The following is a 25,018-nucleotide window of genomic DNA, read 5'->3' as shown; positions in this document are numbered from 1 at the left end:
TGGAAACCAGGGTTTGAATTCCCGCTTGGACATGGAAACCCACTGGGTGACCTTGGGCTAGTCACACTCTCTCAGCCTCAGAGGATGGCAATGACACACACACCCCAAAGAAACTTGCCAAGAAAACCCCATTATAGGTTCCCCTTAGGGTTGCCATAAGTTGGAAAAGACTTGAAGGCACACCACAACAAAATAAGAACAGCAAAAGTGTATAAAAATAGTCCTTCTCTCTCAGTTTCCCATATATTAAGCAGGAATAGGCTCCTACAAGATTTTGTGATCATGATGACAAAACTTTACAGCAACTTTGAGACAGCAATGTGGCCAGCTGCTCTCAAACATTATGGTTACAATTTTAAGGAAAATTTCTATGGAGTTAGTCCCATTGAAATTAGCGGGGCTTCCTTCAGAGAAAATCCTTACAATTATGCTGCAGAGGTGATGGATAAGTGAGTTTGATTCTGAAATCAGTTTTTACTTCATTCCTCAACTACTACTATCCACCAATTTCAGAATACAATAGACTGTGATATGCTTCTAAAAGTATACAGACAAAAACTGATGTTGATATTTATATATATATATATATATATATATATATAATACTTGTTTTTAGGTTGCATTGAGAAGTAGAATGGCTAAATCAGAATAAACATGTATTGTTCCATAAGACCATACATTTGTTCTGTATAAAAAGGTAATATTTCCAAGTTAGTCTGAAACAAATTAAGAGTTGTGTGAAAAGCAAAATTCATTATCTTCCTAGGAAACAATACCCTCCCAGATCCCTGAATTCTCCCGTTTGCCAGATATGTGTTTCATTAACACTTGAAACTGCTCATACTCACACATTATAAATACCAGACATTAGAAATGCAGAGATATACTAGTTACCTGGATATTAATAATGAATGTTCTTTGTCCATCCAAGCTTTTGAGCAGGATATTATCAACCACAAAGGTTGGATAATCCATGCAATCTAATAATATTGATAGGAAAGCAGTGGTTTGGAGCCCAGTGTCTCTAGGGCTTTGCTCCCAGCCATAATCACCATATACTGCTCAAGAGACCAGTAAAATGAGAGCTCACAAAAGCACTGTTTGTATCTAGGTGAGGGTTATATACCAACTCCTGGCCCTGCCCATCCTTTGCATGTTTTCTTCCTTCTTTGCTACCTTCAGGGTCAAAGGCATACTGCTGAATACTATTTGCTTGGAAGGAACCCTCAGAAAGGAATAATGCCTTTCTATCTTGTTTCTGGTTTCCCAGAGACATCTGCTTCATTGGTCCCTGTAGGAAGAAGGGCACTGGATTACACAGGCTCTTGTTCCATATTTTAAAAGAGTTACCATTTTGTACTGTCACTCCCAGGGTCCCCAACCAGCATGGTCAGTGGGGGATTCTGGGAGGTGTAGTGTATAAACTAACTTTTCCAAACCCTGTCTTGTTCTCTCTCCAAAGCAGGAACACGAACAGAAACAGCAAGCAGCAATCTTGCATTGCCATGAGCAACTATTTTATGAATAATTTTCAGCTCCTGAATGTTTCTTGTTAATTAATGTTAATATGTATATAGTTTTCTAACTGTGTAGTGTGGATGTACCCTACGTCTTGAGCAAAAGAAAAAACTGGGGTTGTTGAACAAAAGGGGGAAGATAAGAAAAAAGCCAAGAAATTGGATGTTGTGGGGGGGGGGATGTAGCAGCAGTAGCAGTATTACTTATTGTTCTTGTTTGCTTCTTGTTGTTGAGTGTCATAATTTGAGACACACTGAACTGTAAGTTACTAATTTTGTGCTTAAATCCACCACTGATGCTGGCTACTTAGTTATGCATTTCCTCTTGTTATGGAGAAAGTGAAATCACATGTCTCAGAGGGAAACAAAATGGCAATTATTATAATTTTAAATTTCGCTTTAAATGAAAGATCAGGGTCAGGAATATCTCCCTTAACATGAAAGATACAGGACATGCTGTTAGGATTAACATAAATATCTATTATAGTTCATTCAAAATTCCAAAAAGCCACTATCATCCTCGTTAGCCTCCAATTAATGTTAGCTCTTGCCCAAATGCCCTCTGCACTGTAGCCGATAGCTTAATCAGGCAAGTAAACAGCCATCACCTCTGCCATTATGAAAGGAGGTCCTCCAACTGCTGGTTGCTTAATTGCCAAATTAGTTACCTTTTGTAGAGATCCAGTACTCTAGGAACATCTTATTAAAACCAGTCATCCCTGAACAGGAGCATAATGTCCTCAAGTATGAACATCTAAGGAAAGAAAAACTTCAGTGAAATGTCAAGATAAACTGTCATTGTCATAACAACTTCCCCGTGACTTCCTTTTGTCACAAAAACAACTGGTATCTGAGAAACTCAGGTTTAATGTGGCACAGGTTTTTGTGGATATCAGGGCCAAACTAGATGGGATTCCCAACTAAATGTGTGTATTTTCCCCTGGATCAGAGGGAGAGGTTTTAAAACTTTGCTCTACTATTATGGGTTGCCACCCTAAATACCAGAAAAGCACTGGCTCCCATCTGTTCTTGGAAGCTGAGCAGGGTTAGCTCTGGTTAGTACTTGGATAGGAGACTGAGGGCCTGTACAGACCAGCCCGAAAGGCTGGCCTGTGGGCAGAGTCATGGCGCAGTGTCCCCACACTCAATGCTATGACCCCACCCCCATGGTGCCATTTTGGCATGTGCCCTTTACATGGTGCGTGCCACGATGATGCCACTGTGGTGCAGTGCCCAAATGGCGCAGTACCTAAATGGCGCAACGCAGAAGGGGCGTCATAACTCTGCGCCATGGCGCTTATGATGCCTTTTCCAGGGAGCTGCTTGGGGCAGCTTCTTTTTGCTCCCTCCGGGGAGCAGATCAGTGCTGCTGTGTATGGTTACTGCGGCACTGCTCCGGGGGCAAAAAGGGGTGGCTGCATGCTGCCCATCTGTATAGCCCCTGACACTGAATACCAGGTACTGTAGGCTATATTTCAGAGGCAGAATCTGGCAAAACCACCTCTGAATATTCCCTGTCTAAGAAAACCTCATGGGGCTGCCATAAGTCAACAGGCAACATGAAGGTACAGACACACAAGCACACGAGTTTCCACTCACCCACAGCTGCTGTTAGCCTCAGGAGTGAAGGAGATGGTTCATTTGGATGGCAGCTGCAGAGAAAAGAATTAAATACTCTCCCTGCATATCCCAGGCTGGATGAAAAGTGTCTTGGCTATTAAGGAGCAGCAGGAAGTCTAGCCCATGTTTATTAGGAAGCAGATCTCTTTGATCACACTGGAAACATCTTCCAAGTAAGAACAGATAAGACTTCAGCATTAATGATCATAGAACTGATGTTGCAGATGATTGCTTGATTTAAGTCACTTGTAATTTATGGTCAAAGCATATATGATAATTAAAGCATACATCTAAAATATTTGATTATCAGCATAGCATCTTGATCAGGGGCTAAGTTTATTTTCATGTATGAGAAGTTTCGTGTATTCATTTTTACATATTAGTCTGAGGTTAAAATCACAACTATAAAAGCCAGCTGGAAAAGTTTGCAATTCCCTTCCCCACATCTTTTTTGGTAATCCTCATTGTCTTGAATCTATATTCCTATGGTTTTTGTAGCTTGATCATGTGCAAGTGGTCTGATCCTATGCGTATTTCATCAGAAGTAAGCCAAACAGAATTCAATGGAAGTTAATTCTAAGTGTCCCCACAGTTTTTCAAGCTGTCTTTCCAATCTTGATTTCAACTGTATTAGAAAAATGGGGAGTGGGACCAACCAACCCCCTCCCCCCCAATCTACAAGTGCTTGTGGAACAGTCAGTTATTCTATGGGTTTTTCATGGAGATCCTGCATGGAGCACAGGTTGGATTAGATTACCCATGAGACCTTTTCCAGCTTTATGATTCTGTGATTCTATGAGAAGATTCCACATTCAGTCACCAGTATCTCTGAGCAGAATTGGGAAAGATCTCCATCTGAAACCCCACCATGATAACTAGCACAGCCTTGATAACATGATAACTAGCACTGCAAGTCCTAGGATCCATCAGTTGGTCACTGAGTGGACTGCAGGTCCCAGGATCTATCAGTATGGTTACTGAGGTCTTATAGTGAACTAGATAGAACAATGGTTTGATTCAGTATAAGGTCACTCATTGTTTCCTACAAGAGCAGAATGGTGTACAGTGTGCTCGTGTTATACTTGAGTGCTTCAGATGCAGCTTCCAGCATATGCTGGAAGCCTGCACTGGAAGAAGCCTTGGCGCACCTGGAAGAAGTAATAAGGCGCGTGCATTTGTTCCCTTACGTGGGGGGTCCAGAACGGATCCCCCACATAAGGAAAGGGTACACTGTATAGTGGTGTATAGTAGGCAAGCTTTCTTTGAATAATGACATTTGTAATCATGCATAGACTTCTGTGGTAAGAGGTGATGTACACACAAATGTTTCTTACTTGGAACCAGGGATGGAGAACTTGCAGCCCTCCATATGTTGCTACAACATTGTGCCTTTTAAATGGGTTGCAAGACCTACTGTTTAACATTAACAAATGCCAATTTTTAAGAAGAAGAAGTGGACTTCTGGCCTCTTTGGCTTTTCTGTTTTATTTTTTCATAGTCCATGCAGTCCCCAGTGGGTCCTGGGACATAAAGCCAGACTGACCACAGTTGCCCACCCCAGTTTAGCACATCTAATAAAACTACAACAGAAGCCTAGTGTCTCTCTTTATATATCTGGTCACCACAGTCCATTTTAAAAGTCTGTCCTAAATATTAGAAAATAATTAGTTCACAGCACCATTTTCAGTATGTTTTAGTTATCTATCTTGTTAGTGACACCCCTCATTTGCTATGCAGATTTGGATACCCAGCTGGTGGTCAGGAAATAGGAATGAGGTGGAATGAATCTGTTCACATTTAACCCTGCTGGAAAATGTGAAACCAAAATGGGAAGGGTTTACAGGTCGCAGTCCTTGAACAAAGAAATTATAAAGGAAGGCCTGAGAGAAAAACAGAGGAACTAAATTATATTCACAAATACCCATACATTAGGAGAGCTACGGACAAAGACAATGGCTTCATGGTGCACTAAATATATTAATATAAGAGTCCTTGTAATTGCAAATATAACAAAAGGAATCTTCTCAGAAAGAGCGCTAAGCCCAGGGAAACTGACTTTTGGTAAGCAGTTTTATTGCTTTCACAAATCAACACTAGCTGACCACTTTGAAGGTATGAAAGACCTTTATCACTTTTCTCAGCCCTTTTAAACTTTAGGTCAAGATTTGCATCTTTCTGGATCCAATTACATTCTATCCCACTCCCACGGCTGTATAAATATGCTTTATAACTTGAGGCTTTAATATCACTCTGCACTGCATCTGAAGAAGTGGGTTTATATCCATAAAAGCTCATGAGAATTTTTTTTAAAAGCAGCCAGTCTTAAAGTTGCTGCTTTCCCCCCCTTCCCCTCCCTTATTCAGTTTTAGATGTGCATGATTCTCCCCACCCCATTCCAATTGCATTAAAAAGAAAAACTAACTACTAGATAAATCATAAGCTGGATAAAGATCTATTGAGATGATGGAAAGCAGATTTTCTTCTTCTTCATTCAAACAACACCTACTGCAGAGAATTAATTCTACATGGCACACCTCTGTAAAATTTACTTTATTTATTCTCACCACTGTCTAACCATATCTAATGCATGCAGGAGATTATAGGGAGAAAAATATTTTCAGAAGCGAAGGTGTGAGCCTACAGAGAGGTTTCAGCTGCTGGCTTTTAAAGATGAAGCACGGCTACATGCAAGTTGATGCTAAATCTTATTATCAAGTTTGCCCAACATACTTGTGGTCCCTTGTATCACACTGTTTCCTCGCACTAACGTGGACACATGAACATAATATAGATAGAAGCTACACCTACCCTTTCCCTGAAGTATTCTGCAGTGATATATGTTCAGCTTGCAAGCTGGCCAGGCCATTGGTGCTTTGCATTTTTCTGCAGTAAGGAACGTGCTTCACTGTACTAATGAGAGAGGAGCCTTAAACAGAGTAAAGGAGTGAACACCATTTCAGAGGAAGCTTTTCAGTCACTGTGTAGGTAGGTATGATGCTTGTCCACCTAGCAGCAGGAGTCCTCTGTTAAAGCAACCAGAAATAACAATAAAAACCAATAAACACAATAAGGTATACAGTATGTAAAACCAGTTACTCCGGCTCCAAGCTATTGTAGGAAACAAGACCTATACTGGGTCAAATTATTGGTCAATCTAACTCTCAATGGACTAGATCAGAATTCAAAGATATAGCCATGTTAGTCTGTAGAATCAGTATGTTGAGAGATCTTGTAGCATCTTTGAGACTAACTGGAATAACAGTATGAGCTTTTGTAGACTTCAGTCTACTTCCTCAGATGCATATAGTGGAGTAGAAACCAGGGACAGACATATATAAACTACAATGAATTACAACCCATTCTAGAAATTAATGCCACTTTTTCAAGGACTTTTGATGGCAGACTTTTACTCACCTACAGACAGCCACCAAACCTCAAACAGGTTCTCACCCACAGAAAGACATGTGACACAGATGGGAACACAGATACTAAGCCTTGCCACTAACCAAGATGCTAACTCTGCCCGCATGCTCATCCAGGAAATGTCACCAGAACACCTAATGGCATCACCCACAATATTAAGGGGACCTTCACGTGCTCATCCTCCAATGTGATTTATGCCATACTATGTCATCAATGCCTTTCAGCACTCTGTATCAGGCAAACGGGCCGGTACCTGCGCCAGAGGATAAATGGCCATAAATCAAACATTAGGAATGGGAATACACAAAAACTGGTGGCAGAACAATTCAATCTTCCTGGGCATTCCTTTTCAGACCTCAGAACAGTGGTTCTTGAACAAAAGAATTACAAAAGGTAGATTGGAAAGAGAAACAGCAGAATTGGAATTCATCCATAAGCTACAGTCCCTCAGCAACGGTTTGAACAGGGATAGTGGCTTCCTAACTCACTACACATATTTCAACACTATCTGACCCTATCCTCAGGGCAGCGTCTTACACTCATCTGTTCCCTTCACCTGCAGGCTTGTTTCCAAAGCCAAGCTAGTTTCCTCTTCATTTCTATACACATTGGCCAGTTCCCAATGCCTTTGTTCACTAACAACCATTGTTAAAACAGGACTTGCTACTTCATTTCCATACAGAAAGGATTTTGAATTTGTATTGACATTCTCACATACCAGTGGCATATATATGTCTGTCCCTGGTTTCCAGTCCATTAAGTGCATCCAAGAAAGTAGACTTAAGTCTACGAAAGCTCATGCTGCCAACTTCTTTCTTTCATCTAGTCTCAAAGATGCTACATCTCTCTGCATACTGGTCTAGATCAAGGGTAGGCAAGGTTTGTCCTCTAGGGCTCAATTTTTTAAACACTTAAAAAAATGTCCTGAAATGCACCAAAAAACCCTCTAGGGGCAATTGGTTGGAATTTCACCATATTGGGAAATGTGTTTATTTTCGCCTCCTGAACTATTTTAGGGGGAGGTCTTTTTAAAAATAACAGGAAGTGAATCTGAAGTGACTCCCAATGTGTCCATTATCAAACCATGGTTTGACATCCTAGTTTGTTACATCTCTTGCTCTTTCTAAGAATAAACTATGGTGTGGGACAAACGGTCCCAAAGCACTGTGCCGCCAGCAATACTAGGGTTAGGGACCACACACCAACTGCATGGTCCCTAACCCTAGCACAGCATGGCGACGGCCTAATGGCAGCATCCCATCCACACGGGTGTTGCCATCTTGATGCAAGTGATGTGCAGCATATATACGTTGCTGCGTTTTGCTTACATCACAAGTGCGCCATTGGCGCATTCATGACGCCACTGTGTGCCGTAAAAATAACCCTTTTTTTCCGGGTTCTCTGGAGGGACGCCACATGGTTTGGCTGTTGTGGCATCCCTCTGAAGGGAATCAGGCCGCCGCCAGCCCGGACTTAAGAGAGAGGTATGTACCAGGCTTCACATATCAAATTTTGGCTTATTTTCAGAGAGATAATTTCAAATGTTTCCCACTCCCTGCCCAATTTTCTGAAAGCCATTAGTCTCCCATAAAATGGAAGGGTAGAGGATAGAGAAATCTAGGGATTTTTTTCCCCAGAGCATGATGGTTACCATGTTAGACAGGTAGGCAAAGGGGTTCGCATTCTTTTATTTAAGAAGTAACAAATGTGTCACTGTTTGAAACACTGGTGGAACTGCAAAGTTAGATGGTGGTGTTTCTCACAGGAACAAATAGTGGATCTGCTGCTAGATGGTGGTAGTAAATCTGCTTGTGATGTTATTGTGACTCCTCCCACAGCTGCTCTAAGTTGTATGAGAACTCTACCAGTGTTGGACCATTACTCTACAGAGTTTCCATACATCTGCAATAGGAATGGTGGTAAAACAGGGGTGTATGGGGCGGATGGACGAAATGAGAGCATTGCTTCTTAAATAAGAAATAATAATAATAATAATAATAATAATAATAATAATAATATACATTTTAAAAATGATATTTTTCTTCAGTTCCCAGTGTTTTAGCATTGCACTAGCAAAGAACACAGTAGATATTCTATGTATCAATTGCTTTCAAAGTCCCACTCTATGCAATGGAAACTAAAGGATATTTGCATTGGTAGAGCAGAATTCTTATTTGTAGGGCAATACTCTTATTTAGACCCTCCCCTCTAAGTACACTCTATGGTAAAAACAATATAACTGGAGATCCACTGGCCACTCTGGTGCCTCATTCCCAACAGAATGGGAATGATGGCATTCCTTCCAACTGTCCCAGTTTGGCAGGGACAGTCCTGATTAATCCTTTGTCATCACACATTTTCAGCACCTTCTAAACTGCCCCAGTTCCTCTTGCCTCCTTCCACTTTCCCCCTTTTGTCTTCAGCTTACTTCAGTTATTGCTAATCAAGTTCAAAGTGCAAAGGTAGTTTCCACTCAATTAACTCTGCAGGAGAGGGGAGAGAAGGAGGCAGAGTCTTCTTTTTCTAGTAAGATCAAGTAAAAGCAAACTGCTGCATCTTCTCCTAGCTTGTGTGTTCATCCTCATTAATATCCTTTGTGATCATGAGCACACTCTGATGTTTTCTTGGCCATATGCGTCCCAATTTTCTTCCATGAAATCCTAGAGGGTATGTGATTCCACATCATGATGTAGTATTGTTCAAATAAGCATTATTGTATTAAAAGGCTGGGGGGTGCACTTCTATCAAGGAAGTTACAGTTAGCAAGACCTGAGCAGTGCTGTTAATAATGGGGTCTTTTGGCAATCCCTCATTCATAGGGTTGTCCTAAGACGAAGTGTTACTGTTGTGTGTTTGACAATAATTAACAGCAACAATTTTTTTCATTTCTAACAATGTCTCTAGATGTAATACCAATGCTGATTCGAGCAGCCCCTTCTCCATTTTGTAAAGTAAAAGATCATGGAAACATCTGCTTTGTAATCATTAATCATTCATACTTCACAGAATATTGTAATTCCTCTGAATCTATCCATTACATTGCCCCCCTCCTTTTCTAAACCAAATAATTCTACTCAGAAGTAGTTTATCACTTTATTCCAAAATCCAAAAAACAAAAAAACAAACAACAAAACACTATATTCCAAAACCAAAAAACATGGAGAAATATGTTTAGATGAAAACTGAAAGTGGTTGGGTTTTGATCTCTGGCGTGTGAAAGAAGAAGGGAGTACGGGAACGCAAGGGTTACTGATGCATGTACTAAGAAACTGTTGTTTCCAGATACATTCTAACCAAGGCTGAGCAAGTTTAGAGTGTAAATGTAGTATGGGTTTCACTGATATAAACTACAGAAAGACAGCATGATTTATCACTTCACAATGGCAGAAAGTTGCTATAGGAAATTGTGCTTTCGGTTGTTTTGACCTGCTCCCTGTGGTGATTCTCTGCTGCCATCTCCTGGTTAATAGAAATAAAGCATGGTTTCCCATTTGCATTTCCTGAGTCCTTATTTTGCTATTCCTCAGGACTGGTAGCCAAAGTTTGTTCACTTTAAGGGTTTCCTCTTTTCTGTTGAAATTATCCAGGTGTTTGTGGATCTCAATGGCTTCCCTGTGCATCCTGACATGGTAGTGGTTGGTATGGTCCAGAACTTCAGTGTTTTCAAATAGTATTTTATTTATGCCCAGGATGGTTTGTGGCATGTTCTGCTACTGCTGATTTTTCTGGCTGACCCAGTCTGCAGTGTCTCTCATGCTCCTTGATTCTTGTTTGCACACTGCGTTTGGTGGTCCTTATGTAGACTTGTCTGCAGCTGCATGGTATGCAGTAAACTCCTGAGGCTGTGAGAGGGTGTCTCTGGTCCTTGGCTGAGCGAAGCATTTGCTGGATTTTCTTCGTCGGTTTGTAAACCATTTGAAGGTTGTGCTCCCTCACCACTTTGCCTATTCTGTCTGTGACTCCTTTGATGTATGGTAGAAATACCTTCCCTTTGAGTGGTTGCTTGTCTTCACGCCTCTTGGGTTTTGGGGGTCTGGCAGCCCTTTTGATGTCTGAGCTGGAATAACCACTCTCTTCCAGCTTAGCATTCTCTGAAGATGCTGGCAAAACATCAGGAATAAACTCTTATAGAACATGGCCGCATAGCCCGAAACCCCCACAAAAAACTATGGATGCCAGAACTGGCAAAGTTACCTCTGAGTATGCCTTGCCTAAGAAAACCCCAGGAAATCCTTGGGGTCACCATAAGTTAATTGGCAACATGGAGGGACATATACACCCATTGTCATTCAGAAAGCAACTGACTCCTGACCACTTCATCAGATGCATGAAGGTACTAAGATGGGACTGTTGTTTCCCATGAGATTCAGAGCAGGTTCTATAGCCAGCTACCTTTGTTTCCCATGCATTCATATTCCACTACTATTGTGGACTTTCAAATTTGTTTACATTTTAAAAAATATCTATATAAAGAGATACATTTCTGCTTACCATTAATAGGAAAGATGCAAGTACAAAGTGTCAAGGACTTCAGGGCTGGCAAGAGCACTCCTCAGGCCCTTCCACACTACACAGTTATTGCACTATGGTTCCAGTGAGGCACTGGACCTCTTTGGCTGCAGTTGCTAAGTGCCCCTTGCTTAACTGCAAATCCCAGGATTCCATAGGATGGAACTGAGGTGGTTAAATTGGAACCATAGTGCTATATTTGTGTGATGTGGAAGGGCCCTTCATAGAATCATAGAATAATAGAGTTGGAAGAGACCGCAAGGGCCATCCAGTCCAACCCCCTGCCATGCAGGAAATCCAAATCTTAGTGGCAAGGGTGGCAAATCCAAACTTGATTTTACCACCAGATGAATCTTCACTTCAAGACTGATGCACCTAAGGGCACCAAGCTTGTCTAGGGGGTGCAGAGCAGGCCTCATGGCACACAGCTCTCTCCTCCAGCACCTCCAGCATTGGCTGCTTCACTTTACGTAATGGTGCCTTGGAAGATGAGAAAGTATTTCATGTCTCCAATTCAAATGCCTCAAATTTCACTTCGGGAAATGAGAACCATCTCCATCCTATGGACATCTATGAAGCAGCGGCTGGTTACTTCCACCTCAGTAAACAGTGGTGCATTACAGACCGCCGCTTTGCAGTGGTCTGCTGGCGCTGCTTTTTGCTCTGCGAGGGAGCTGCAGCAGCCAAACCGCGCGACTCCCGCGTGGAGCAAAAAAGAAGCTCCAAAATGGAGCTTCTTCCTGCAGCGCAGTTATGACGCCACGAGGCGCCAATGGCGCACTCGCGACGTCATAAGTGTTGTGCAATGTGCGGACGCACAGCGTCCGCTACATCAATATGGCGGCGGCCGTGTGGAACGGCCGCCGCCATATTGTACGTATTCACTACGTACTAGGGGTAGAGGGGTGCGGAAGCACTGCCCCTTCCTAACTCTAATATGTAGTGAATACATACTTTATGGTGGTTTGTAACCCGCCAGTGAATCTGCTCCAGGTTTCAGTCAAAACTTGAAGGAGCTGTCCATGGTGCTGATCCTGATGTGGAAACCACTAGCCATATCAGTATCCTTCCTCTTTCTCCACAGCTAGAGGACAGTGGCTGGAATCCTTCCATTGGCTTTCTGGTGTTTATTATTATAGAATTAGCAACTTCAAAATCTGTTTGTGTCGTGTTGTGTGGGCTTCAAAACTGTAAATATGCAAGAGTTTTTCCTCTTGCTCGCTAAAACCTGAAACCAGGACTTTCTTTTCTCCTCTCTATAAATCTAAGAATGCTCTATAAATCTAAGAATGCTGATATTATCCATCCTGCAGAGATACCATTCCCTGGGGACTGTTTTTGGTATTAGAGATAACAGCTGTTGTGGAAACATGGGCCTTCAGAATGAGATTGGAAGAGATAAATGCCTTTCAGGTCACCTTTAGAGGCTCTGTAAGTGCATTACAAAGTAGGATGTGGGTGTGCCTGCTTAGCATTCCCACAGTGCCATTCTCAGAGAGTCAAAACTGTTAAAATCTTTATTCAAAGTCTCATGTTACTGAAACTGTTCAGTTACAAAGGATTTCAGCATGTCTTTTTATTCATTCTTCTTAAAAGAAACTTCCCAAGTGCTAGTTTTTGTTGCTGTTGTTCTTGTGATGAATGTAAGCATTTTTCTAGCTCAAATAAAGTGTGGTCCAGCATCCTGCTTCCCAAAGCAGCCAAGTACATACCTATGGGAAACCCAGAAGCAGGATCTGAGTACAAGAGCACCCTTATGCTCATCTTCCCCAGCAAATGGTACTCAAAAGCATATTGCATCTGATGCTGGAAGTAATGCATTACCATCATGACTATTAGGTGAAGATAGGCTTATCCACCCTTAATTTTTCTAACACCCTTTTAAAGCCATCCAAGTTGTCCATCATCACTACTGCTTGTGAGTTCCCCAATTCAGTTATGCACTATATGACGAAGTACCTCCTTTATCTGTTCTCACTCTTCCACCACTCAAGTTCAGTTGACAACTCCAGAATCTCATATTATGTCACTGAAAAGAAGTTTATCCTCTTCTATTTTCTTTAGCCTCATGGATGACTTTATACACATTTATCATGCCCTTCCTTGCTTTCCTTCCCCACCTTAAAAATCCCCAAATTTCTGTTCTGTTGCAGTTTAGATTTGTTAAAACAGACATCCCTATTCCAGCCAATAAAAAGAATGTGACATCTGGACATGCTCAATCCTCATTAATGCAGGAAAATAACATTCATATTATGTTGCCAATTCACAGATTTGCATAACAAGATAAATCATGGACATTTAAATTCTGGCAAAATTTTGATTTATCTGATGCATTCAGTTTTCTTAGCTGTTTTAATGTTAATCTGGTTTTGTTTAAACTGGGAATTTTTGTGTGTGGTTTTATTGTATTTGTTTGATGCTGCTGCTTTCTTGTTTTGACTGATATTTACGTAGGCTACCTTGATACTTTCTTGCCTGAGATGGAATAGCAGATGAAGCATGGGAAGGTTAACAGAAAGGGGTTAACAGAGTGAATTGCTTGCTAATATACTGAACCAGTGGTTCTCAAACTTTTTACCCTTGTGACCCTCTTTACATGCAGGCATTGGGCCTCCTCTGCTCAGTGAGGTATATGAATAAAAGTATTTTGTTTAATGTGTATTTTCATTTGCACACCCATGTATATTCATGAATATACGTGAATATATTCATACAGCAGTGTCTTGTCCCAGGAACCGGGGCAGCAGTGGGATGGGATCGGTGGGGGAAGAAGAAGAAGAAAAAAAATTAGGGAAGCAGAGAAGAAGGTGGGATCAGGGCCTCCAAGTTTCATGCTTCCCTTGAGCAACTTTTGGATGGCCCCTGGTTTTTTTGCATTACCCCACAGTTAGAGAACCACTGTACTAAACAGTTCAATTACCTTTACAGTGAGAGGGGAGTTAAAATAAAGCTAATTCTAAATTGATGTTTACGTGTACACTGCATTACTGCTATACCTGCTATAAAGCTATATCAGAAGAAAAAGCCATTTTACTCTCTCCCCATCCCACTCCATGTTTTGAACTCTGAGAGACAGAAATTGCTGCATGAATTTGAAGACCCCCTTTCTTACCCACCCCACCCAAAACTTTTATCTTGCTTTCCCTTTCCCCTTCCCTTATAAACTTACCATCACTCTTTCTTTAGCTTACTAATTTGGATCGTGGCAGATATCTCATGATTAAAAATTCAGTTTCCTGGAACCAACAAGTAACCTGTATGTGGTGTCCAGTACAGAACACAAGAAAACCATCTGCAGAAAAGATCACTCCCTTTACTGTTTGTTCATTTAACATCTTCTAATACTGAATTGAGTAAACTATTATAGTCTGAACATAAACTAAAATAAATAAAGAATGCAGTAGCCACCTGCACATACCTGAAGGTGACATTAGTTCGGCACAGATGCCTGCGTGATTTCTAAACTGGATCTTTAATATTTTAAAGCCTCATTTGGACAAAGTGGGCTGTAGTTGCAGGTTATAAGTGCACTGAAATCCTCCTTAAATTGGTTGGTGGGAGAAATATTTTTTTAAAGAGAAATACATATTTAATAATTTATTATTTACATGTGTACTGTACCTTCCTCTCAGTGAGCTCAAGATAGCTTGCTTGGCTCTCCTCCTCTTTACTTTATCTTCACTACAACTGGGTGATAAAACTGAGATACAGTCAGTTTTTCAGTCACACAGTGAGTTTAATGGTCCTGTGAAGACTTGACCCTGGATCTTCCAAGTCCTAGTCCAATTCTCTAATCATATTTTTAATTACACATGAAATAAAAACATTTCAAAAGCACACCTGCAATACATTTTTTTAAAACTTCATAACCATCTGCCTTATAATTTGATTAGTAAATCAGGTCTGTAGAAATTCCTCAGTGTAATTTTGCAGAGTACATAAACTAAAGCACCTTAATATGTTCATGCAAACACATCCTAGTATACATTTATCTATCTTTGATTAAAGTTAAAATATTTTCTATTTGAAGAATTGAATTTGGTTGACTTAGTATGCTTGGGTAGATGTGTCTTTGAGACATGAAGTGTTTCATAATATAGAGGACAAAAGCTGTATGAAATTAGGTTCTTAGGCTACTTAGCTTTCTTTTCCTTTTTGTCTTTGTTTTTCAGAGCTTTCGATGTCTTTACAACTTTCTCAAGTCCTCCAGATTGTATAGATACAAACTTTATATCTGTTCTAGTTTCAGTAATATTATTAATTTTGGCAATGGGGTAAGGAGATGATTTTCCAATACTGCTGACACCAAAAGCCTAATAGCCCACTTCATTTCACTTGACAGACTTTTAAGTAACTAGTCTGAGTGTTGTAACCCAAATTTTGTAATTTCTCACTTTGAGGAACTAACAGAAAGCAAAAGCAATTTTGTAAAAATGTAAGAGAAAAAGCCTTTTAGTAAAGAACCATCTGGGAAATGCAAAATCTGGCGGTTCTTCAGCGCTGTGGATCATTTCATTAAGTAAGTATTTGATCCACAGCGATGAAGAACCAAGTAATTAATAAATAACAATTATGAGGGAATATTTATGGTCAAATTTGAGCTTATGAGATGATTTTCATTTAAAAAAGAGACAGTGTGGCCTAGTGGTTTGGGTGTTGGATTACAACTCTGGAGACCAGGGTTCGATTGCCAGCTTAGCCATGAAACCCCACACTGGGTGAATTTGGGCAAGTCACATGATCTCAGCCTCAGTGGAAGGCAATGACAAATCTCTTCTGAACAACTCTTGCCAAGAAAACCCCATGAAAGGTTTGTCTTAGGGTCACCATAAGTCAGAATCAACTTGGAAGCACACAACAGCAACCAAGCTGGTCCTTTCTAATAACAAATTTCTTACTCAATTTATGATTTACTGTTTAAGAGGCACTCTATAAATGTCTTCATAAATGATAAATACTACAGTACTCCTCTGGTACTGGCCCAGTAGAATAAAGGCTGACAAAGCATGGTTTATTAACTCAAAACCATTTCTCTGGACACTTCTTTCTTGTTCCTTGGCTTCTTTTCCTTCATATACCACACTTTGGCATTCCTGCTAAATCAGGAATGGAGAGGCAGTTGGCCTTTATTGAGGAACTTGCTAGCTCAGTATGTGCTCAGATGCAATCTGGCTCTTAATTTTTAAACCCTGACGAGAAGAATCTGGGACTCACGAAAATTCTCTCATTTTGGAACTTATACTGTGCAAAATTCGCATGTGGTTGTTTTGTGCACAGAACAGCATTTCATGTGAAAAAAGTGATATTTCTGTGCAGAACTATAATTTCCTGCACTGAAAATGTTGTAATTGGGGATTTATTTATTTATTTGGTGCAAAATTCACACAGGGTCAATTTGCATAGCAAATATTTTCTGGGCAGAAAACAGCATTTTCTGGGCAGGAAATTACATTTTTAAGTAGAAATGTTATTTTTAGTGCAGAAAACATTGTTTTCTGTTCTGTGTATTTGAGCAGAATAAATCCTGAACTGTAATTATGTTTTGAAAACTACATGGTTTTCTTAGACTTTCTTCCAACAAGAAAAAACAATGTTAAAATTACTCATTGCTTCCTCCAAGAAGAAACTTAGTAAAGAATTACGTCCCTTCTACTGATATCTGTAATGGAATCATCTTATTTGACCTCAATATGTTGCTTTTTGGAGCTGATTCATGCTGCAGTCATCACTTGTACTGTTTGGGTATACTTTTAATACAGACTGGATATTGGCTCCTGTGCGCATGTTGCCCACATTTTTTTTTTGAGACACGTCTAATCTTGACGCATTTTATAGCCATAGTCAAGGAAAAAGTTAGGTATGGATTAGTTGTTGTTGTTGCTGCTGCTTCCTTCCCTAGCATGGTCTCATCTTTCTCCTCATGAGGAGGATGGGGTGGCCAAGGGGGAGCATGTTTAGCAAGGAGAAGGATGGAGCAGCACGAGGGTGCGCTCTCAGCTTCCCTCAGTGCTGCTTTATCCTTCTCATGAGGAGACGGATGGCGCAGCATGGGGTTAGTGCTTGACTTCCCTTGGGCCACCACTTCTCCTCATGAAGAAGATGATGGGGTGAACACAGGTGGAGGGCCCGACCAGGTGTCACCCATCTCTTGTGGTGTCACCCTGTGTCACCCCACACACCCCGCACCCCTGTAGTGACACCACTACTGTCAAGGACTCCCTCCCTTGGCTCTGCTTGTGGCTTTCACTGTATCTCGTTTACAGAATTTCATGGGGAGTAGAGAGACTGAAAAGTGCGTAAGTGTCTTCCATTTATTATTACAAGAAAGAGAGAAAGAAATCAAATGAGGAGCAAAAGCTCACAGTGCCTTTTGATCAATACTGCTAGGAACCATCACTGTGGACCCCCCTCCCCCAAATCTTTAAGGTACCACAAGACTCTTTCTCTTGTTTTGCAGCAATACTTAGCAGAGCTATCCCACTGGAATTTGGTGTATACATGTGGACTCCGTTCAAAAGTCATTGTATCCTTCTGCCAGAAGGCACTGGTAATCCTCTATTTTGTCTTTCCCTTATGATTGCTCAAAAGTCTCTGTTTTGTCTGGTAAGATTAGCTAGCAGGCTGGAAGAAAAGGCAAAATGAGATTTCAAGACACCTCTATTATGGGGGAAGATGTAGCCTGTAGGCCACATGTGGCCTCCAAGATAATTTTTCATGGCCTCTGCTCCCTTGCATTCCCCTAACAGTCTACAAATTTTTTTAAAAAGGTTTTTGCAGAACTAGTGCTCCTAAAGCCTTCAGGAGTGTGATTCTACCTATTAAGTAGGCCTCAGATTCCCATGCACTGTTTTATATATTTTTCCAAAACTGGAAAAAGATTTGTAGCCACTAAACCGGTTTGTTTTTTACCCCCAGAGGTTTTACATTTTATGTGGAGGTGGGGGGGGGGTGGTCCTATATATTTCCCACTGGTTCTCAGAGACAGAAAACTGTCCTTCCAAACATGACTGCTCATGTTCTGTGTGAATGACTCAGGGAGTCTCTTCATACATCTTGATCATTACATCATTAAAGCATAACCTCCTCCATTTGCATCATCCTTGTTACCAGTCTCATTTCACTTTAGTTAAACATGTCAGCAGACCCTTGTCCATCATAATAATAATTGGACTGATGACCTTCCCTACATTTTAATGTTGCCTCCACCCTGTTGTAACTTATTCTAAGATACAACTAGGGGCTATCTAGGCACTGATGTAAATGAAGCAACTATCCGCGGTGCTGAAATTTGAGAGCCATCTGCCTTAGCATGTAAAGGCCTTATAAAAAGTGATTCCAGACGCAGCTTAGCAACCCCTTTGGATGATCCTTTGCTTTCTAGGAGATGTGACTGATTTTTTCAAAACATCCATGGTACTTTGGTGGAAACGTCAAGAAGAAATGTTAGAAATGAAAGTAGTGCCTCTGTTAGCTCTTAGTCATTTAATGTGCTGTCAGTATGCTGTGTCTTCTTGTATGATGAGACCTAGAGTCTGAAGCAAAATTTTAATACAAATTTAAAGCAACCCCCTCCTTCCCCATAAAAGTAAAATTCTTGGGATCCTTTTGGGCCAAATGAAGCATTTCATGCTTATGAATAAAGAGTTCTATGTGATTTCAATGCTCTTTCAAAGGCTCATGTTTTCCATGGGACATTTTACCCATGTAGTCATCCCTCTGTGCAAAGACAAATTTATCATTAGAAGACAACCAGAACTGGAGGTTCTAAAGAGAAATACATCAGGTCATAACTTTAATATTCCAGATTTGCTGCTTCCTCCTGGTTGTAGTAAGTTGCTTGACTTGCATCGCAGAAAAGACTGAATGGCTTGCTGGAAATTATCATTGATCACAGCATAAATTAACAAATTGCAACATGTATTCATAGCAGCCAATGGTCTGGAGATAACATAGACAGCATGGACATGGGTTTCAACATCACAAGTAACTGGGTATATCCTTAATTCAATCCGAATGACTCTAAAGACATGGAAGGGCAGGAAACACACATAAAAGACTACTAGGAGTAGAAAGACAAGTTTGCGAGCCTTTAGTTTATGACGGTTTTGAGTGTGGGGCCCTGTTGCTAAAGTATATATTATTGCAGTGTAGCAAAGAGTCACAGTTATTAGAGGCAAGAAGAAGGCCAAGCTACTTAAAAACCAGGTATACCACCTAATAACATTCATGTTGTCCGAACTAGTGAGGTCAAGACAGACCGATTTGTTCTCATGTGTTTTTGAGGTAATCAAGTAATTGACAGGACTCACAGCCAACAGTGAAATCAGCCAAGATGCAGAGCATGCCAAAATAACCCATGACTTTTTTCGAACAAAGAAACACCTTATTGGGTGGACGATGGCAAAGTATCGGAAGATGCTGAAGCAGGTCAGAAAGAGGATGCTGCTGTACAAGTTGAAGTGGAAACTGAAGCGGATGAACTTGCACAGGAAATCTCCAAATATCCAGTGCTCTCCATTGGCATAGTAGTGAATCAGGAAAGGAAGGCCAATTAAGTACAGCAAATCTGTACAGGCCAAGTTGAACATGATAATGGTGCTGCTTTTCCAGGGTCTCATCTTGAAAGTATATACACACATTGCCATGATGTTGCCCAGGAAGCCAATGCAAAAGATCACACCATAAAGGGATGGCAGGTAGGATTTTCTGAGTTTGTGGACGTCATCGGTGCAATTCTCGAGAGTAGCTGCAACATAGCTTGGCAGTGGATTGGTCACATTTGCTACAGGTGCCTCTGTGTTTGTTGATATCATAGTGATGCTTTGGAAAGAGACAGAGAAAAAAAGGGAAGGATTAGTTTGATTTATATAAATGTTACACACTGATTTGAATCCAGGCATAAGCTGACACTGTCCCCCCTGAGCAGACACTGCAGAATTAATGCATTTTGACACCATTTAAACTGACACGGCTTAATGTTATCGAATTCTGTGATTTGTACTTTTGTGAGATATTTAGTTTTCTCTGTCAGAGAGCTCTAGTGCACAAGAAACTACAAATCCCAGGAGCCATGACTGTTCAAGCAGTGGCAAACCGCATTAATTATGCAGTGTGGCAGCAGCCAAAGCCATGCTTAAACAGATCTGTTGAGCTCAATGAGATATAATTTAAGTCTGGATCAAATCTAATCTACTACAGTCGGCCCTTCTTATACACTGATATGGACCAAAGTATACAAGTATACAAATTTAGGATTGGATTAGATTTGCCCAATTTGGTTCTGGAGTAGAGTGCCATAGAGAAATTCCAGCATTCATAGAATAGAGGTAAGAGGTGTAGCCTAGGAAGAAGGTGTGATGATGGCAGTACAATCATCATTTCTTCCCCCTTCCCAACGTTTAGGCATTCACCTCTGGGAGAGATAGGGTAAAGAGAGTATGGCAGCACATGAGTGTTTTCCAGTGTCAACCCAGATCACCAAATGCTTTAAGGGGGATCAACTGGAATGGTCAGGGAAATCAGTTGGACTGCTATAACAGCATCTTCTCTTCACCCCATTTCTTTACATTGTGTCACTGAATCTCATCAGTTGGTAGAATAAAATAGAATGCACCCTCTCTTTAATTAAGCTATTCTTTTATCATGATCAATTGTTATCATATATCTTCATTAAACTTTAATAGATTTCAGTGAATGATGCTCTAGGGGAACAATGCACAAAAGAAACATGAATTGCCAGATTGGTGAGTCCACAGTGTTGAAAATTTATCATTGGTTTTTGAAAATGATATATAGCAAACCTTACAGGGTGCCTAACAAAAAATGAAGAAACTTGGAATTGCTTGTCTAATATTTGGCAGGGTTAATCTCCACTGTAGGAATTCACATGACTCCAAATGTTATGTGGATGCGTGAAAAATGTAAAAAGTATGCACATTTGAGGTTTCCATCATATGCAAATACTATATATAATTGATTGTAAGTTGAGCTCCATGTATAAATTGAGGGCAGATTTTGGGGACAAAATTGTGGATTTTGGCATGACCCATAGATAAGTCAAGGGTAAAATTTAGAGGCATATAACAAAGAATGTAAAGGATGGAGTGAAGAAAATGATGCCAAAGAACTTACAAAATTCCACCAGCCATAACTGTTTGCACTCACCCTAAAGGCTGGAGGGATGAGGAGGGAACTATGGTAAATGGTGGCTGTGCAATGTGTGCAGAAGATAACCAGGCACAGGTGGGGCTATGAAAATGTGCACATGTCAAAAAAGATAAGGCAAAACAAAGAAAATGGCAACTACATTAGCAGTGAATATACCTTTTAACTTTAATGTGATAACTTTGCCTGATTCCAACCCAGAAATCTGTTTTGACTAAAATTTATAGACTTACACATGAGTACATACAATAGTAAACTGATATTCTGTATTCTTGAATCTCAATTCAGACTTGGGGGTCCAGATCAGAATGAATTTGGTCTTCATTGATCTAGACCAAATCTAGCTCAGATCAGTGAATCAGGCTCCAAATCAGGTTGTGTGTTATAGCAATAGCAAGTACATTTACTGTATCACTGATCATTGAACTAGCACTCCCTAAACAGTTTACAATGTGTAAGCCAATTGATCCCAACAAGCTGAGTACTCATTTTACTGACCTACGAAAGGATGGAAGGCTGAGTGGACCTTGAAGCCCTCCTCTAAGATCCAACTTACAGGGCTCCCCTCAATACAGTCCTAATATTTAGTGGGCTTATTAATTATTTTTATATTTAAATATTAGTTGTACTTTTTAGACTGCTCAGTAAGCAGGTTTATCCTCATGGAGTACAATATATATCAAAATATAAAATATATAGTGAAGAAAAACAGCACATAAGAAAAATAAGATAAAAACAGCATCAAAGAATAAGAAATATTACAACACATTAATTCAGTAGCAAAATAAAATAGTGCCAAGATACAAAAACACATATCTCTAAATGCCTGGGACAATAAACGGTATTCACCTTGTGCTGAAAATACAGTAATAGGAGCATCAGGAGAGCATCTCTTGGAAGGGGATTTCAGGGATGAGATGCCACTACTGAAAAGGCCTTCTCCCTCTTGTAGCCACCCATGTATTCTCATTTGGAGGAGGGTCTTAGGATCTAGAGAGATGGCTGTCACAAGTGATATTACAGTCGGCCCTTCTTATACACGGATTTTTTATACACGGATTTAAGCATACACGGTTTGAAAATGTTCCACAAAAGTATAAATTTACCTTGATGTTCCATTTTTTATTAGGGACACCATTTTGCTATGTCATTATACTTAATGGGACTTGAGCATACACGGATTTTGTTATACACGGGGGATCTTGGAACCAAATCCCAGCGTATAACAAGGATCCACTGTATATTACGTGATTTTAAAATATTCTAATTGCCTTAAAAAGGCATCCTCTGATTAGCCAGAAAAATCTTACTAAGAATAACTTTTAATACTATAACTAGAGAGAGCAAACAACACCTTAGAAAAAGAAGTCTTGCTTCACTGAAGCTTTAAAAGTCACAGTTGTACTACAGTTCCCAGAATCCCCTGTCTGGCATCACTGTTGTGGTGCTGGGGGGGATTCCTGGAGTGGTAGTCCAAAAAGAAACATTTCCTAGTCTCTCCCCTTCATTCTCATACAAGATGAAATGTTTCTTCTAAGGTGCTGCCTGCCGTGACCTCTGAAAACGATCTTCTTCACATACAAATTGCTGTAACTAATTATTAAGCAATTAAAACTAAAGCAATAAATCAATCCAGTTTCTTTAACCAAGTGACACCATACACAGTGACAGAGAAGTATTATAAACTGTATTGTAAAATGATGGCTTTTACTCGTTCTTTCTCTCTAGCTTGCTTCTTGAATGAGCCACAAATCCTTCAGCTGCATCCCAAACAGATTTGCCTGTACTATTCCGCAATGCCACAATCCTGCAAAAGAACTGGGTTCACCAGATTTCAAGATCCACATTTAACTTAGAGCTGGGTTTTGCATGAGATTTTTATCCTCACATTATGATTTGCATAAAAATGAGGCTTTAGACATTAACTTTCTGCAGATCAGCATCAGAGAGTTCTGGATACCTGTCAGTGGTGTGGGTCCCCCCGACTCCTCTTCATGCTTTGGTCTCAGTGGACAGTTGACTCAAAGACAGTCAGCACCGGGTGCAAAAACTGCTGGATTGCAAAGAGTCAGTTCTGAGAATATGTTGAGATCTATTTCCAGGATTTCTGAGAGGAAATAAAACATAAACTGTAATCTGGAAAGGGAGGAGACCTACCCTGTGCTGACTTCTGTACAAAGTGGTGGAGCTCTATAAATGTTTGTTTCTAGTTTTTGCCTTTCCCACCCTTAGCAGCAGAAACTGCTCACAGCCTGTCTGGTTTGGCTGTTATGAATATATGAGCTCTGATGGCTGTGTGTCTTGGGGGAAAGGTGAATAAACTTTGCCAATCAATCAGGGATAATTCTGTGAACAGGAAAATAAACTGTGCAGGAAATGCTTTTATCAAAGGCTGGCCCTACCAGTGTCTGACTCAGGTAGCAGATGCCAGGAGTAATGAGGAGCCGCAGGGCAGAGCTCTGTGTGCCATGGGACCTGCCATGTACCCCCTGAAGATACCTGCTGCTCTCAAGACACCTGTTCTGTCATCACTATTGGAAACATTATTGGCCCAGTGGTAGTAGGTAGCTTCCTTATCAATGGATTGATAAACCTACTCAAGTTTTAATCCAAAATATAAGGGAGTTGTCCAAGATTATGAATTCTACCCTGCTGCAATACATTGAGCATTATGGATAGTTCCTTAAAGATTAAACTAAACCTAAAACACATTCACTGCACCACTTACATATGACTCCCTGATTCAGTTGCCAAATGGATTGGCTTCTGTATATGGAAGGGGAGACTGCCACTGTGTTCTTTGCCTCAGGCAGCAAAAAGTAATGGAACTCTAACACAGACATTACCAGTGTTGAAATTAGATTTATCTGCCAAACCATTTGGCTTATGTACATGGAATGGGTGGGGCATCATTTTCTCTTTTGCTTCTCAACAGCAATGACTTGGCCTGACCATCCTTTAATCTAATGTTCCTCTGAACAAGTGTTGATGTTTTCTTGCAATAAAACCTTTATGTACAAAGAGAAAAGAGGGCTGAGAACAGGCAGCATAAGAGACAGGGAAATATATTAACTCTACTCATCCCCCTCTTTCAAATTGAGGAAGCAATAATGGGAAAGATATTTAACTAATATAGCGACAAGAGATTTGCCGCTGAATGATATATTGGATAGTGTTGAAATAATGATTGGGAGGCAAATAGAAGCATCATTCAAATGCCTCAACTTTCCCCAGTTTAAGTCAAATCATCCTCCATATGTTTTAAAAAATAGTAGCTAAAGATAGCCCCTCCCAAAAGCTTTGAGGCAGATACTGTATCCTCTGATCTTCCTGTGATTTGAGTACAGATACTGACTAAAGAGGGACCATCCTATCCAGTCTACTATACAATCTAGGAAACAAAAAGAAGACAAGCTCCATGTGCTATTGGATGGTCAAAATTTTATTCCTTTTAAAAGCCTGATGTGTTTTGTCTTGTGCAAAAAAAGGCCTTCTTTAGGGGCTATAAAATTCAGTCTACTCAGAACCAAGTGCCACTTGGGAGCTTTACTCCCAAGTATATGATTGTGTATGATTGCATCCGAAATATTAATTTCATAAAGTTGTTTCTTAGTCCTAAACAATTTGAGGGGCACTTTATTTCCAGAACTGCTGCAGGATTTGGTCTTGATGATCCCGATTAATTGCCTGACAGCAGGGCTAAAGATCTTGAAGGCCTTTTGTGCTAGAAAAACAATCCACTGCTTTCAAAAATGGTTTGGCAGCTTGTGCCTTCACGTCTT

The 25,018-nt window shown here is 40.4% G+C and overlaps 1 protein-coding gene across 1 annotated transcript; it reads right to left on the bottom strand.

Moving 5' to 3' along the window:
* Nucleotides 1-18,856: 18,856 nt before the first annotated feature.
* On the bottom strand, nt 18,857-19,885 carry LOC149319129 (2-oxoglutarate receptor 1-like). The gene has a single exon (XM_089508389.1). It carries the CDS (start codon nt 19,883-19,885, stop codon nt 18,857-18,859), a length of 1,029 nt encoding a protein of 342 aa, XP_089364515.1.
* Between the last annotated feature and the right edge of the window lie 5,133 nt (nt 19,886-25,018).

The sequence above is a fragment of the Sceloporus occidentalis genome, unplaced genomic scaffold (assembly GCF_023333645.1).
Source record: "Sceloporus occidentalis isolate IW3139 unplaced genomic scaffold, rSceOcc1.0.p SCAF_2, whole genome shotgun sequence".
Lineage (NCBI taxonomy): Eukaryota > Metazoa > Chordata > Lepidosauria > Squamata > Phrynosomatidae > Sceloporus > Sceloporus occidentalis.
Note: the sequence above shows the minus strand (reverse complement) of the source record. Positions and strands in the feature narration are given on the sequence as shown.